General features: G+C 32.5%; 1 protein-coding gene across 1 annotated transcript; it reads right to left on the minus strand.

Annotated features, from left to right (window-relative positions):
• Positions 1 to 11,978: 11,978 nt before the first annotated feature.
• On the minus strand, positions 11,979 to 14,298 carry LOC105777630 (peroxiredoxin-2F, mitochondrial). The gene is made up of 5 exons (XM_012600984.2): positions 13,980 to 14,298; positions 13,873 to 13,902; positions 13,023 to 13,181; positions 12,545 to 12,639; positions 11,979 to 12,306 (listed from the first exon to the last, which is right to left on the minus strand). The coding sequence occupies exons 1-5, from the start codon at positions 14,184 to 14,186 to the stop codon at positions 12,201 to 12,203; spliced, it is 597 nt and encodes a 198-aa protein (XP_012456438.1). The 5' UTR covers positions 14,187 to 14,298; the 3' UTR covers positions 11,979 to 12,200.
• Between the last annotated feature and the right edge of the window lie 397 nt (positions 14,299 to 14,695).

Genomic DNA, 14,695 nt, shown 5'->3' on the forward strand with positions numbered 1-14,695 from the left:
AAGAAAACCAGAGGAATAAGCATACCCAACTATGATATTTCATCCAACAAAGGTAAGGACTGCCTGCAAATGTCTCAACTATCGACTAACTAACAAACAGTTTATATAAAATTGACAATTTCCTATTAACACTGCAAGTAATACTTTATCTGCAAAAAATGATTAATTTCTTCAAAAATATTAACATTGCAGGTAATATTAACACTGCAAGTAACTAACAAACAAATACATATTCAATTTAACTTCAAAATTGCTGCAGTACATTGTTGAAATAGTTGAATCGAAACCCTAAACCCCAAATAGCTACAACTGAAACAAAACCCTAAAAATTCCACAAAAAATACCAAAAACGGCTTACTTATTTAATCGACAAATCTCACAGCTTTGCCCACCTTGTTTGAAGATCGACTCCAATGTCGCTAAATCCTTCGTATTTTTCTTTGAAATTTTCTTCCCTTTCGACACTTCTTTCTCCGCTAACTTCTCATCAATTTCCCTCTTTCTGAATTGGAGGACGACACCAGAGAATTAAGTCAATGTCCTCCTAAGAAATGGCATCGTTTAACGTAATTTTAAGTCAGACTTGCGGCGTTTTAATTAAAAACACCACTAAAATTTCAAGTACAGAAAGAAACGGCGCCGTTTTATAAAAATACAAGAAAACCTGGTGTTTTCTCAAACACGCCACAATCAATATATTATCGAACTGGCGTCGTTTTCAGTAAATTTTATACATCTTTGCGGCGTTTTTAATAAAACGCCACTAAAAGATTCCATCCTTCAACTAAAACAGCGTCGTTTTCGCAGAGTTCAAATATTATTTACGGCGCTTTAAGGAAAAACGCCACAAGATAAAGTTATCCCCTCAGTCGAAACGCCGACGTATAGGTAAATGCAATAAATATTTGTGGAGCTTTTTATAAAAACGCCGGTAATGTCAAACTTTTTGCGGCGTTTAATTGGAAACGCCACTAAAATTTCAAGTACAGAAAGAAACGGCGCCATTTTATAAAAATATAAGGAAACGTTCTGGCGTTTTCCCAAAAACGCCACAATTAATATATTATCGAACCGACGCCGTTTTCAGTAAATTTTATACATCCCTGCGGCGTTTGTAATAAAACGCCACTAAAATATTCCATCCTTCAACTTAAACGGTGCCGTTTTGGCAAAGTTTAAAAGTTATTTACAGCGCTTTTCGGTAAAAAGCCACAACTAAAACTTATTCCCTAATCCGAAATGACGCCGTATCGGTAAATGCAACCAAATTTTTGTGGCGTTTTTTAGCAAAACGCCGCTAAATCTTACATTATTTTTTTTTTGTATCATTCATTTAAATAATTAATTTCCTATCTATTTAAACAATTAATTACCTACAAATTAATTTAAATAATTAATTACCTATTTATTTATTTGTTTATTTATTTTTTCTTCCTATATATACAAATTAAATAATTAATTAACTATATATATATTATATGATCCGTATAAAAATATCAAATGGTACTTAGGATTAAATGTTTTAAACATACAAGTATTAATTAATTGTTTCATTTAACAAATCTCAAATTATAAACCTTAAACCCTAAATTAACCAATCAATCTACATGCATAAATTGATCACTATCTATTATATATCTCTTAAATAATATAAACTATACTCAAAATTTCAATATACTAAATTTATTATTATCTATTTTACAAATATATAAGAACATATTTACCATAAAAAGTAATCAAACTAATTAATCTAAACTTAAATAGTAACATGACCGTTGAAACCCTAAACTCTAAACCCAAAATCCCTAACCCCTAAACCCGATCTTGAATCCCTAACCCTTAACCCCTAATCCATAACCCCTAAACATTATTTAATATATAATTAAAACACATGACTAATTAATCTAAACCCTAAACTTTAACCCAACACTAAATCCCTAAACCCTAAATCCCTAACTCTTAACATCTAACCCCTAACATAACCCCTAACCCCTAACCCCTAACCCTTAACCCATAAACCTTAAATCACATTAACCCTTAAACCAGAATCCCTAATCCATAATCGTTAATTCCATAATCTATAAAACTTAAAATTATAACTCCTAAACCAGTCTTAAACCCTAAATTAACCATATATATATCCTAAACCATATTTATTAAACCCTAAACTATAATGATAATTAAATTAAATATTTTAAAATTAATACTATCTTATCTCTTACTATTTGAAATTATTTAGTATATAAATTAAAAATCAATCAGTCATGTAACCAAATAATTTTAAAATTATGGATTAATAATAGTATTTTAATTTTTCTATTTTTAACAAATATTTTTCTATGTTTTTATTTCAATTTATTTATACGTGTCATTATTTCAAATTAATCCATTCTTAACAAATATTCATTTAAAATTAAATTGAATTTTAATTAATATAAATAAAAAATTAAATGGTAATTAATTCAATATTTTAAAATTAATACTATCTCTTCTACGATTATATAACAAATTATTTAATATATAAACTAAAAAAATTAGTAATGTATCCAAAAAACTTTAAAATTATTTTTAATAATCATGTTTTAATTTTTCTATTTTTAACAAATATTTTAAATTACTGAGCATTAGCGGCGCTTTACAAAAAACGCCACTAAATCCCGAAAGCTCAAAAAACGGCGTCGTTGTGCTTAGGTTATTTGTGGCGCTTAATCTAAAACGTCGCTAATGCCTGGATATTAGCGGCTCTTACTTGAAAAACGCCGCTAAATCCCCGAAAGCTCAGGAAACAGCATCGTTGGGCTTAGGTTTTTTTGTGGCGCTTTGGAAAAAACGCCGCTAAAGCTATGGGTATTAGCGTCGCTTTCCGAAAAAAGCCGCTAAGTCACCGAAAGCTCAGGAAACGGCGTCGTTGGGCTTAGGTTTTTTGTGGCGCTTTGGAAAAAACGCCACTAAATCCCTGGGTATTAGCGTCGCTTCCTGAAAAACGCCGCTAAATCCCAGAAAGCTCAGGAAACGGCGTCGTTGGGCTCAGTTTTTTTTGTGGCACTTTGTTGAAAACGCCGCTAAAGCCTGGGTTTTAGCGTCGCTTCAAAAAAAACGCCGCTAATTCCCCTAAAGCTCAGAAAACGGCGTCGTTGGGATTAGGTATTTTGCGGCGCTTTTTTAAAACGCCGCTAATGCTTATTTTCAGCGGCGTTTTCCATCGAGCGCCGCTAATGATCGATCTGTAGCGGCGTTTTTTATCCAAGCGCCGCTAAAAATGCCGCTAAAAGCCTGTTTTGGTGTAGTGACTGTAGAAGCATAAGGAACCTTTCTCATGTTCTCTTTTTCTTTTGTTATCTTAGGATAGTCCTATAAAGATAGATGAAATCCTAATACGGAGGGTTAATTTCCCTTCTTCGAATCGACCATTGCATAATGCTCCAATATCTTGTCTATGTATGAAGCCTAAGATAGTACTATCACTTTGTTGTTTCAATCCCTTAAGATTCGAATGCCTAGAACAAAATTAGCTTATCACATGCCCTTCATGGTAAACTCTTGCGTTAACCACATTTTAACCGATGACAATGTTCCTACATCATTCCCAATGAGTAAAATGTCATCGACATAGAGAACAACAAAGACCACCTTTCAATCCCCTAAACATTTGTAAACACAAGGTTAATTTGTAACACCCCTCACCCGTCTCATCACCGAATTAGTGTTACGAGATGCTACAACACTTAACAGGGCAGGAATATGCTATTTCAATTCAAAATTTACATTAAAATAATCATTAATAAATGAAAATTCAATAATCATGTTATTTATACAAAAAATGGGCTTAAATCAAGCTTAAAAAGCTCTAAAATCAAACCAAAAACTATCAAGACTAATTTAGAACGTAACATAAAAGTAGGATAAACACATAAAATAGGGCTCACACGACCGTGTCGCCAAGTCATGTGACCAATTAAAGCCGTGTGGGGGGTTAGGGCACTCAACCATGTAGTCAACTGTGTGCAAGAGCTCAAACCATGAATTACAGAGTCAGACGGTCATGTCACCAGGTCGTGTAACTAATTGTGGTTGTGATGGACCTAATTGAAAAACTTTGCAAAGATTCACACGCCCATGTGAGAGATTATGATCATGTATGTCTAAACGGTCGTGTCACTTGCCCATGTGTGACACATGGTCGCATGGCAGCCCGTGTGTATCAAAATGTATCTTAAAATGCTAGTCATACATGTATTTGCTTACTTAGGCCACAAGCATACCATTAACCATTCATTCAATCAATTCAAAACATACCAAAAACATATCAAAACATGTCATTTTCGTAGTTCTAACCAATATGTCATAGGGCACCATCACAGTCAACATTCTAACCTAAAATTCAACTTTATTTCCTATCAAATTCAAGCTTAACAAAACTATGTCATGTAAAGTATCAAAATATCATAACTTCAATAACCAACTAACAACCATTTGCCAAGGCATATTCACCAATACATTTGTCATCAAAGAACCAATACACAAATCATTTTCATGACTTCAAAATAAATTATCCAACCATAATTATAAAAGTTCCAACCAAGCTATCATCTAACCATTCTTTCCTTAACAAACTACAAGTTATCAACATTTCATCTCATCCTATCATATATCGTACACCATCTACGTTCAAGATTTCCATAATAAGCCATGAACAATTTCACTATTTAGCTATCAAGCATATATCATTTGTACAAGCACAAACATACATACTTTCTTGAATACATAAGTACATATATACTAAATGCTCCTATTACATACCATAAAACCAAAATATAACGATTTCAAAGTCTACCAAAAGGTGGTTGGATAATGTGATCTTCTAGTTGATTCAATCGCCCAATTTTGCAACACGAAAACTACAGGAAAATAGGAAAATAATAGATTAAGCTTCAACTGAACTTAGTAAGTTCATAGGTAGAAAAACGATATAACATACCTTAATGTCATAATTTAAATTTAACAACACAACTAACTAACATTTAATCTTATCATCATAATCGTATCAAGAAGTGAGTTCATCGCATAAAGCCATATAAACTTCCAAATTTGGCGAACCCAAACAGAAGGCCTGTAGATGTGAAGTTATCTGTTTAGCGTACTGTAGTTTACCCAATTGTAGTCTTTTGGAAAATGAGAGTTAGCGTAAAGTATCTGTCGTGTAAGTAATTAAAGATTCTATCTCAAGTTGTTCTGCTAATTAAGAAAATATTATGGCAAGCGAAGAGTAAGCATAGTGTGAGTCACCGCCAAATGTATAGTACGTCTAGTTTGCTTGAACATTATGCTAATTGGGTTTTGTAATGTGGTCTGGTTAGGATTCAACTGAATTTACTTGTTAAACAATATTCTTACTGAATCCTCATTTATATTTCTCTCAAATTTTAAAGGTAATTTATTAGGACATTCTGGATACAATCGACACTTGTTAAGTTCCATTAGGGGCAAACCAGATATATATATATATGGTGAGAAGGGTTTGTTTGGGGGATGGTTTTATATTTCTTCAAATTTACTTTCTAGTTTTTCTTTTTAAACTTATATGTTTTATTCCCCTTTATTAAGTTGGAAGTGAAGATTTTTGAATTACTCAAAGGTTGTTCCATCTCCTGGTAAGTCTAATAGCTCTGCATGTTAAGTTTTTGAAAAAATAAGGATAGTAAGAAGCATTTGAATAGTAAGTTGTGAGTAAGATACCTTGCATGAGGGTCGTCTATAATTTAGATGGTAGTCATTTGTTTGTAAATGAGTTTTAATGGTGGTTCCATATTCTTTAAGAAGTTGTTGCTGCTAGTTCAAGAGGGATGTTCTAGTTTTAGAACTCCTAAATGCAGTCTTGATGAGTATCAAATGAGTCTCTATCTTGGCTCTTACATGTAGACTATTCAAGTTAAAATACATATAAAGAAAATATCTAGAACAATTGGTAAGTGTGTTTGAGAACTAATGCAAAGATCCTACATGCGAATGGTATTTTTTTAGTAAGAAGTTAAATTGAAAGTCTGCCTATGATTATTTGATATGAGAGAGTAAGCATCAGTCAAGTATGTGAACAAATCTGGTAAATAGCTTCTGTGTATAACAATCCTTTTGATGCCTCTAGTAGGGCAGTTATAGTGCCAATCAGACTGGCAGATCACGATATGAAGATATATGTAAGACCGTGTGGTAAAGATCCATGGTATTATATGATAAGTAAAACATTATGGTGATGTCACTAGTGAATTGGAGACTGGACTGGCAGATCACGACATGAAGAGGAATAAGTCCATGAGGGAGAAACCCATGGCACCTTCTGTGGAAGTCTACCGGGACAGTAAACACGTGATTCAGTAATTGGCTTTGTGGCATACTCTGTAAGTGCCTTTGTGGTACATTTTGTAAGTGCCCTTTGTGGTGTACTCTATAAGTGTTTTGTGGCATATTCTGTTAGTGCCTTTGTGGCATACTTTGCAACTGTCTTTGTGGTATATTCTATAAGTGTCTTTGTGGTGTACTATGTAAATGTCTTTGTGGTGTATTCAAGGGTGCCTACATGGTAGAATCTAGTTATCCGTCTTTGTGGTAAGATATGGGTAAGTTCTAAGATCTCTTCGATAGATAATTCTACAATAAGGTTCTGATTCGTCTGAAGATAATTTGGTTCGGTTAGTCTTGTATTGGAGTTGAATGAGGTTCTTGAAGGAAAATATGTATTTGTATTTCTAAAGAGGGAATTCGCCATAATAGTCTATCAATATAGGATATGGGTATTTTCATGTTTTTTAAAAGTAAAAGTGTTCGATGGTTTGAGTTTGTCTATGCTATGAAGGGTTGGAATCTGAGTTATCTGGTATCTGCCATATACGAATAGTGTTATATCTCATTCTAGGGATTATCTTCAATCTGAGTCGTTGGACAATTTGGGCTTTCTTGTGTCATGAACCATAAACGCTTGAAATTCTTTTGTTTGATCTGGGGCATTTCATCATCAGTATGAGCATATTTTGGGTTTAAACCAAAATATGATCTAAGGAGAAGTCTGATAGTTATCGAACTCCGTAATTGAGTTTTCCAGGAGAGACCAAGCTATGATTGTGCCAGGGAAGTGGTGAGCTGGGATACTATGCATACAAAAAATATCTTAGAAGTATAATGTATAGTTCTCTACACCAAAAGAGTGTGTTTTAACAAACTATTGTGTTGTAATGTATTGTTTTTAAGAGTTAGATGTATTTTTGAACGTTTTCCTTATTTCCTTTGCTCAGAAAAATTTTATTAATACTATGAAAAAATTGAAAAAAGGATTATGCACAGATGCTTTTAAAATGTATGTTAAGTGTTCATTTGTGGTAACATCCAATATCTGAATTCGGTGATTTGGGTCGGGTAGAGGTGTTACACTATAACTCTATTATAGCATTTCTACTTGAGCAGTGCAAATCTATGACCACCTCTAGCTCTAACTCGCCTTTCACATTAAATAGCTCATACTTAAAGGGGTCCAATGATGCTAGATATTTACATTTCAAGCTCGAAATTCTTCCCTGACTTGAACCCTCAACTTTCCTCCTAATTTTTGACCATAGCTCACGCAAGGTACGATTGAAAGCCAAGCCCATGAACTAGGCTCCTACAAATATGAACTTGTTTATGTCTCAGTACTGAATAATTCAATAGTTTAATAGATCAAAAGAAGAAGGAAGGAAAGGCGTGCTTGAAAACGCGTTTCAACAAATGAGTTTTCATTGAATAATTATAATGAATGGGTCTTCTATGCTTGAAAACATATTTCAAAAAAATCAATTTCAGCACACGCGTGCTTGAAAGGATCTTCAAAGTACTTGAAAACGTGCCCGGGATTCCCAGGGGCAAGGCACCTTGGCAGGCTTTGGGTGGTGGTGGACAAAAACCGCATCTAGCTAGGCAAGCTTTCCTGCTGACATGTCAGGGAAAACACATCTAGTTGGACATGCTTTCCACTGAATACAAAGAACAAATGTCTAGCTAGGCACGCTTTCCCTGACATGTCAGCAAGAAAGCTCGCTCAGTTCAACACACTTTCTATCTACCATCATTCAAAGCCTGCCAAGGTGCCTTAAGCCCGGTAATCCCAAGTAAGATTTGAGGCACCTCTTTCAAATATTTGATGAAAATGTCTCTTCTATGACACGTTTTCAACCATGGGTTATTTTTTCTTTTCAATCTCACCCATCCCCCGCGCCTATAAAAGGGGGGATCTCCCTCCATACTCCATCCCTAAACCCATCATCTCTCTTAGCCATCATCCCTCCACTTTACAATATTTCTCTCTTGGTTTTCTTCTCCACTCAGTGTTCAAAATTTTTGTCTATAATATTTATTCTTGTTTAAGGTATTCTTGAGTCGTCAGTGATGCGATATCGCTTTGAGACACACACGCTTCATATATCATGTTGAGATGGGACCATTACCTTAGAAACCTATCCTATGGAAATCGGGTTCCACGGTGATGGTACTTTATACAGTCACAGATGGAAGTCTACATAGAGGTCTCGGTCGACGGCTATCATGAATCATAGTATAACTGGAAAGCCAGTTGACAGTCATTATGTAGTCATGAGCTCAAAATTTTTGGATATCCGGAGCTGTTGCCTTATAAATATCATACAGAAGTTTGAGGGCATAATCATAGGGGAAACTTCCTGCTATATTCGACATATTTTTTTCTCCATTTCCACGCAGTTGGTATCTTTAACCTTCCTTCTTATCTGAAGGTCGGCACCACCATGGACACAAGAAGACTCTCAGGCGGGCAGCGACTATTTTGGTAGAGTAAAGATGATGTTCCTTTTGGGGCAAAAACTGTTGTCATTATTAAACAACCCATTAATAACTACAATCGCTGTCGTGCCAACCCGAGTTTGACCTCAACTCTGCCGAAACATCTACTCTTTGCCTGAGAGTCCTCTTGTGTCCACCTCGGTGTCAGCCTTCGGATAAGAATGAAAGGTTAAAGATATTGACTGCCTAGAAATAGAGAAAAAAATTGCGTTGATTACACCGGAAAACCTTTCATTTTTTCCTATGATTATGACCTTAATCTTATGTATGATATATATATAAGGCATCATTTGCAGGTGTCCAAAAAGCTTAAACTCGTGACTACATAACGATCGTCAACTAACCCTCAGTTATACTCAATCTCGCGACCACATAACGGCCGTCGACTAGGACTCCATTTAAAATTCAACCCGTGACCGTATCAAACACTGTCACCCTGGAACCCAACTTCCATAGGATGGGTTTCTAAGGTAATGGTTCTATCCCGTCATAACATATGAAATGTATGTGTTCTAAGACGCGTTATCGCATCCCCAGCCCCTCAAATCTACCTATAAACTTTTATGGTTTCACCCTCATAACCCTAAACAATAAAAACCCTAACCTTAATAACTAACCCTAACCCTAAAACCCTTAAAAATCGATGGCCGAGGAGAGAATGTGTGAAAGTGTGTCCAGTTGGGCGCGCTTTCTACACAGGTGGCGAGAAAGCATGCTCAACTTTGACACACTCTCTCCAAAATCAACATATTTCCTTAAATTTATTTTAAAATGTGACTTTTTGACCAATTAAAAAATCGACATATTTAGACAATTTAGTCAGGAAAAAGTTACCAAAAAAGTAAACAAGAAAAGAAAAAGAAGAAAGAGAAAATATTATTAAAATTGAAATTATAATTAGGTAAATATAATTTTGTATTTATCTATATAGAAAGAAAAATTAAAATTATATTATTGCTTTTATGGATATGGAGAGGAGAATGTGAGGGAGTTGGAGGAGTTAAAAATAATTTATAGTAGAGGATAAAAGTAAATCTTACAATTGCAATAGTAAAAGTTTATATAACTTATTATTTAGTTAAAAATATATTTTATTATAAATATCATTATCTTTAATATAATAGCTAATTGAAAATATATATTATATTATAATTATAATTTTAGAAAATGACATACATCTAAGTTATCAATTATATGTTTTAAAAATTATTGGGTGTAAAAAGCTTTCAAACTTTTTCAACAAAAAGCAATTAAGAATTTTTTTTGCACTCAATTGGGTACTTGAATTTTCAAAATGCATCAAAAAGACCCTCAAACTTTTTCAAAAAAAGCAATTAAGCCCTTGTTTTTTTTACACTCAATTGGGTAGTTAAACTTTAAAAGTGCATCAAAAAGACCCTCAAAATTTTCAAAAATACCAATTAAGCCCTTGCTTTTTTTACACTCAATTAGGTACTTGAACCCTCCCTAATTTTTTCAATTAAAGTCACCATGTCTCATAACCATAGCGTGACATATGGCAAAAATGGTAAAAAATATAAATCAATAAAAGTTATAAAATTATTAAATTTTAATAAAAAATATAAAATATTTAAATTTTATTAAAATTAGAAAAAAATTAGAAAAATCCTAAAAATATAAAATATATAGAAATATAGAAAACTAGAAAAAATTATAAAATTTTATAAAGTCGTAAGAAATTATAAATAATGTAAAGAAATATAAAATTTATAAAAATTATCGTACCAAAATAAGCATTTTATAATTTTTCTATAATTTTTCTATAACTTTTATTGATTTTTATTTTTTATCATTTTTCGCCATGTCATGCTGTGTTGCAAAACATGATGACTTTAACTGAAAAAAAATTGGGAGTCGTTAACTTTAATGGTCAACGGTTAAAGTTAATGGTTAAAGAGATTTCATATGCATTTTACAATTTTTTATAATTTCTTTTTACGATTTTTATAATTTTTTTTCTAATTGTTAATAAATTTTAAATTCTTTTTATTAAAATTAATAATTTTTATAACTTTTCTTGATTTTTATCTTTTATAATTTTTTGTCACATATCACGCCGTGGTTGTGACACGAGATGGCTTTAACTAAAAAAAACTAGGAGCAGTTAACTTTAATGATCAACTATTAAAGTTAAAAATCAAATGGACCTTTTGATGCATTTTAATAGTTTAAGTACTCAATTAAGTGAAAAAAATCAAGGGCTTAATTGCTTTTTTTGAAAATGTTTGAGGGTCTTTTTTATGCATGTGAAAGTTCAAGTACTCAATTGAGTTCAAAAAAAAAGTAAGAGCTTAATTTATTTTATTTTTTTGAAAAAATTTGAGGGTCCTTTTGAGGCATTTTGAAAGTTCAAGTACCCAATTAAGCGTAAAAAAAAATAAGAGTTCAATTACTTGTTTTAAAAAATTTTAGGACTTTTTACACCCTTAAGCCAAAATTATTGTATCAAATTATTAATAAAATGTGATTATAAAATATTAAATATTATTATATTAAGTAATACACGTGTAAATACAAATAAAAATTTAAATAGATTTATATTATATATTCACTTTCTATAAATATTAAGCTTTACATTTCTTGTTATATTTATATTTTGATTTTAAATTTTAAATTTATAATAATATTGAAGACTATTTTAATTAGCTTTATATAAAAATTATTAAATGAATTTAACATGTAATAATTAAATAATATCACGTGATATAAAATCAATATATTCTATATAATATAAAGGGTTATTAAATATATATGGGAAAAATATCAAAATTAAACATAAACTTTGATACAATTTACAATATTATATATCAACTTTAATTTGGTTCATTTGTACACAATAAAATTTAATTGTGGTTCAATTTTCACATTTAACTAACCCCATCATCTATGTGGTAAAATTTTTCATTAACTCGTGTAAATTATAGACATGACATTTTCTTAGGTTTAAAAAAAAGCAAATAAGCTTAAATTATTTTCACCTGAATTAAAAAATATCATATCAGCATTTTGCATCACATAGATAATAGGAGAATTAGTTAAATGTGAAATTTAAACCAAAATTGAAGTCTAATGTATGCAAATTACATGAAAAAGCTCATGTATAAACACTACCAAGCGACTAAAACATAGGGAACCTCTCTTCACCAAATTCATAAAGGTTTTCATACGATGTGCGGCTACTTTGTTCTCTAAGCAGTAAACATTGAAAACTTAAAGCAGTAACAACATAGGTTTTAAACCTACACACTTATTAAGTGCACTCAACCATTTTATTTTCCCACCTCAAAGATCCCCCGTACCTCTTGGGAGCGGAATAACAAAAATATACCATACCCTCTTTATATCTGCTCCAAAATAACCTCGGCACCAGAAACCTTGAAGTCAGATGGCGCACCCTCCACATTCAGAGCTTTCACCTTTCCATCGACCACGTAGGCTGACCATCTACACAAAACCAACCATAATCTTACCATTATTTGTTTCCTTAGCATAGAGCATCGTTCGTTGTCTTCAAGAATATGTAAAACAAGTAAATTCTAAAACAAGGCACCGACTGGGACAGATCGGTAGATTAAATCGGTCCAAGACCTCTCAAGTTTATATGAGGAGCGGAGATGAATGTCAAAGGTGTTTCTTTGATCTATATGAAATTCTGATAATAAATGCATAGTTCTAGAAGTACCTTTCAGAGCGAGGCCCAAGCAAAGCAGCAGAGAGATCTTTTCCCAATTCAAGGCTCTGGTGGAAGCTCCCATCAAAGTCCCCATAAAATTCAATCTATAAAGAGACTTTAGATGATTAAGAGATGGATAAAAAATAATGCACTTCAATAGAGAAAAGGGAAGGGAAAAACAAAAACAGAACAAATAGCTCCGAGTTCAGATTGTATTAATCTCAGTTTAAATTTTTACAAATGCCAAAGATCTTACAAAGTGATTACAAGCCCTCAGATAAAAAATTAATGATGCGACAGACTTTCTATCTTCCTAATCACTACATCTCCACTGAACCATACGTAATAATTAGGAATATGAGAACAATGATAAATCCAAATTGCAAAACAATAATATTAAACTCGTCAACAATCAACAAGACAGCATAAGAAAGAATTCGTACAATGCACAAGTAACACTACACATCATTAACATGGAATGACTTACCACATCGTTGGCTTGCAGTTTGTCTGCCCAGGCATTCATAACATAAGGATCATTAACAGCAACACAAATTACTGAATCAATTCCTTTAGCCTTGAACTTATCAATGTTCTTCTTGTAACTAGGCACATGCTGTTGTGAACAAACACCTGTATATGCTCCCTATACACAATCCCAAATACAATGTAAATCCAAGTTTCATCAAATTTCCATTCTAAACCATAACATCAGAAATAGCAAACTGATAGGTCCACACTCCACTTTATTTTGTTCTTCTTCTTTCCTAAACCCGGTTCTTTGAAATACGAAAATCATGCACCCTATGTTACCTAGACTTTTATGTTTTGGACGCCTATGCCAGACACATATTTGGGCAAAAATATCGGATTACAATCATCCAAATATATGAAAACACTTAAAAAGAAAATTGGGGTATACTCGTGTTTGGCACATACTTTCGTATCTGACACTCCCACTTCCGGGTAACATAGCAAGTGAACCAATTGCAAGGATACATCTACATTCTTCTTTAGATACTGCTAAATTGCTTTTTATTAAACTATTTAGTAAAATCTTCCACATCGGAAAAGCTTTGAAAAGTTCCATTCTCTTAACATAAACTAATTACTCCACTACCAATTTCAGCATTATAAGAACTGAGAATCATCACATCATAGATATCTAAATCATGCATATAGTACCTCATATACGGAGCAATCCTCCAGAATTCATTAATATACAAATTTAAGCTCAGATTTTCCAAACACAATCTCAAAAAATCAAATTCCATCTCTCAATTTCCACATATATAGAGCAAGTCAAATTGGGAGGGGGGGGGGGGGGAGAGACTTACAGGTAGTCCAAAGATGACAACTTTCTTGCCCTGAAATGAATTTTTCTAAAACAAAATTAATATATGCTGAATTAAATAATATTGAAAGAGAAACTATACAATGAAACCTTGAAGATATCATTGACAGAAGTAGTGGAGAAATTGGAGGTAACGCCTTCATCCCAGCTTCGAGCTTTCTGGAGACTAACTTGGGATGCGGCAGACAGGATGTCAGTCCCCACAGCAACAGAGGCATAGCTTCTCCTTGACGCTTCCGTTAGAAGACTTGACTTGATAACGGATGAGGTTGCTCGCCTAAGAATTGTTGACGCCATTGGCTTAGGATGCAGCTGTTGGTATGTGATTCTTTGTCTCAGTCTCTGCTTTGCTTCCGCTTGTTTCTTTCACAGGTTTTGGGAATCTTGTTGGTGGGACAAATGTGTTGGGCCTAACTGGCTTTAACGATTTTTGGACTAAGTTTTGGTATTCACAGCAAAAACCAGTCCTTTACTATTGGTCTACAGAAAAATGATTTTTTTTAAATATATTGATATTTGGGAATGTCTAATACATTTTTTAAACTACTTTTTTTTATCTTTACTATTGTATTTAATAATTAAATTTATTAAATTAATTTATATTTTAAATTTTTCATAAATAATATAATTAAGAGATTAAAACATGATAATTGACAAATTAAATTTTCAAAAATGATAATTAGAATGAATATACTATTATTTAAAATTTACAGAAATAGTAATTTATACTATGTATCAATTAAAATATTAAAATAATTTACATTTATTTTCTGAATAATATGATAAAGAGCTTCAAACATGTTATT

Source organism: Gossypium raimondii, chromosome 10 (genome assembly GCF_025698545.1).
Source record: "Gossypium raimondii isolate GPD5lz chromosome 10, ASM2569854v1, whole genome shotgun sequence".
In the NCBI taxonomy this organism is placed as follows: Eukaryota; Viridiplantae; Streptophyta; class Magnoliopsida; order Malvales; family Malvaceae; genus Gossypium; species Gossypium raimondii.

What these genes read in the sequence shown, in the direction of transcription:
- LOC105777630 (XM_012600984.2), bottom strand. Translation starts at nt 14,186, where the DNA reads ATGGCGTCAACAATTCTTAGGCGAGCAACCTCATCCGTTATCAAGTCA. An exon ending in AACTGCAAGCCAACGATGTG is followed by an intron (nt 12,640 to 13,022) that starts GTAAGTCATTCC and finishes GTCTCTTTATAG; the next exon opens with ATTGAATTTTATGGGGACTT. An exon ending in CTTGGGCCTCGCTCTGAAAG is followed by an intron (nt 12,307 to 12,544) that starts GTACTTCTAGAA and finishes GGTTTTGTGTAG; the next exon opens with ATGGTCAGCCTACGTGGTCG.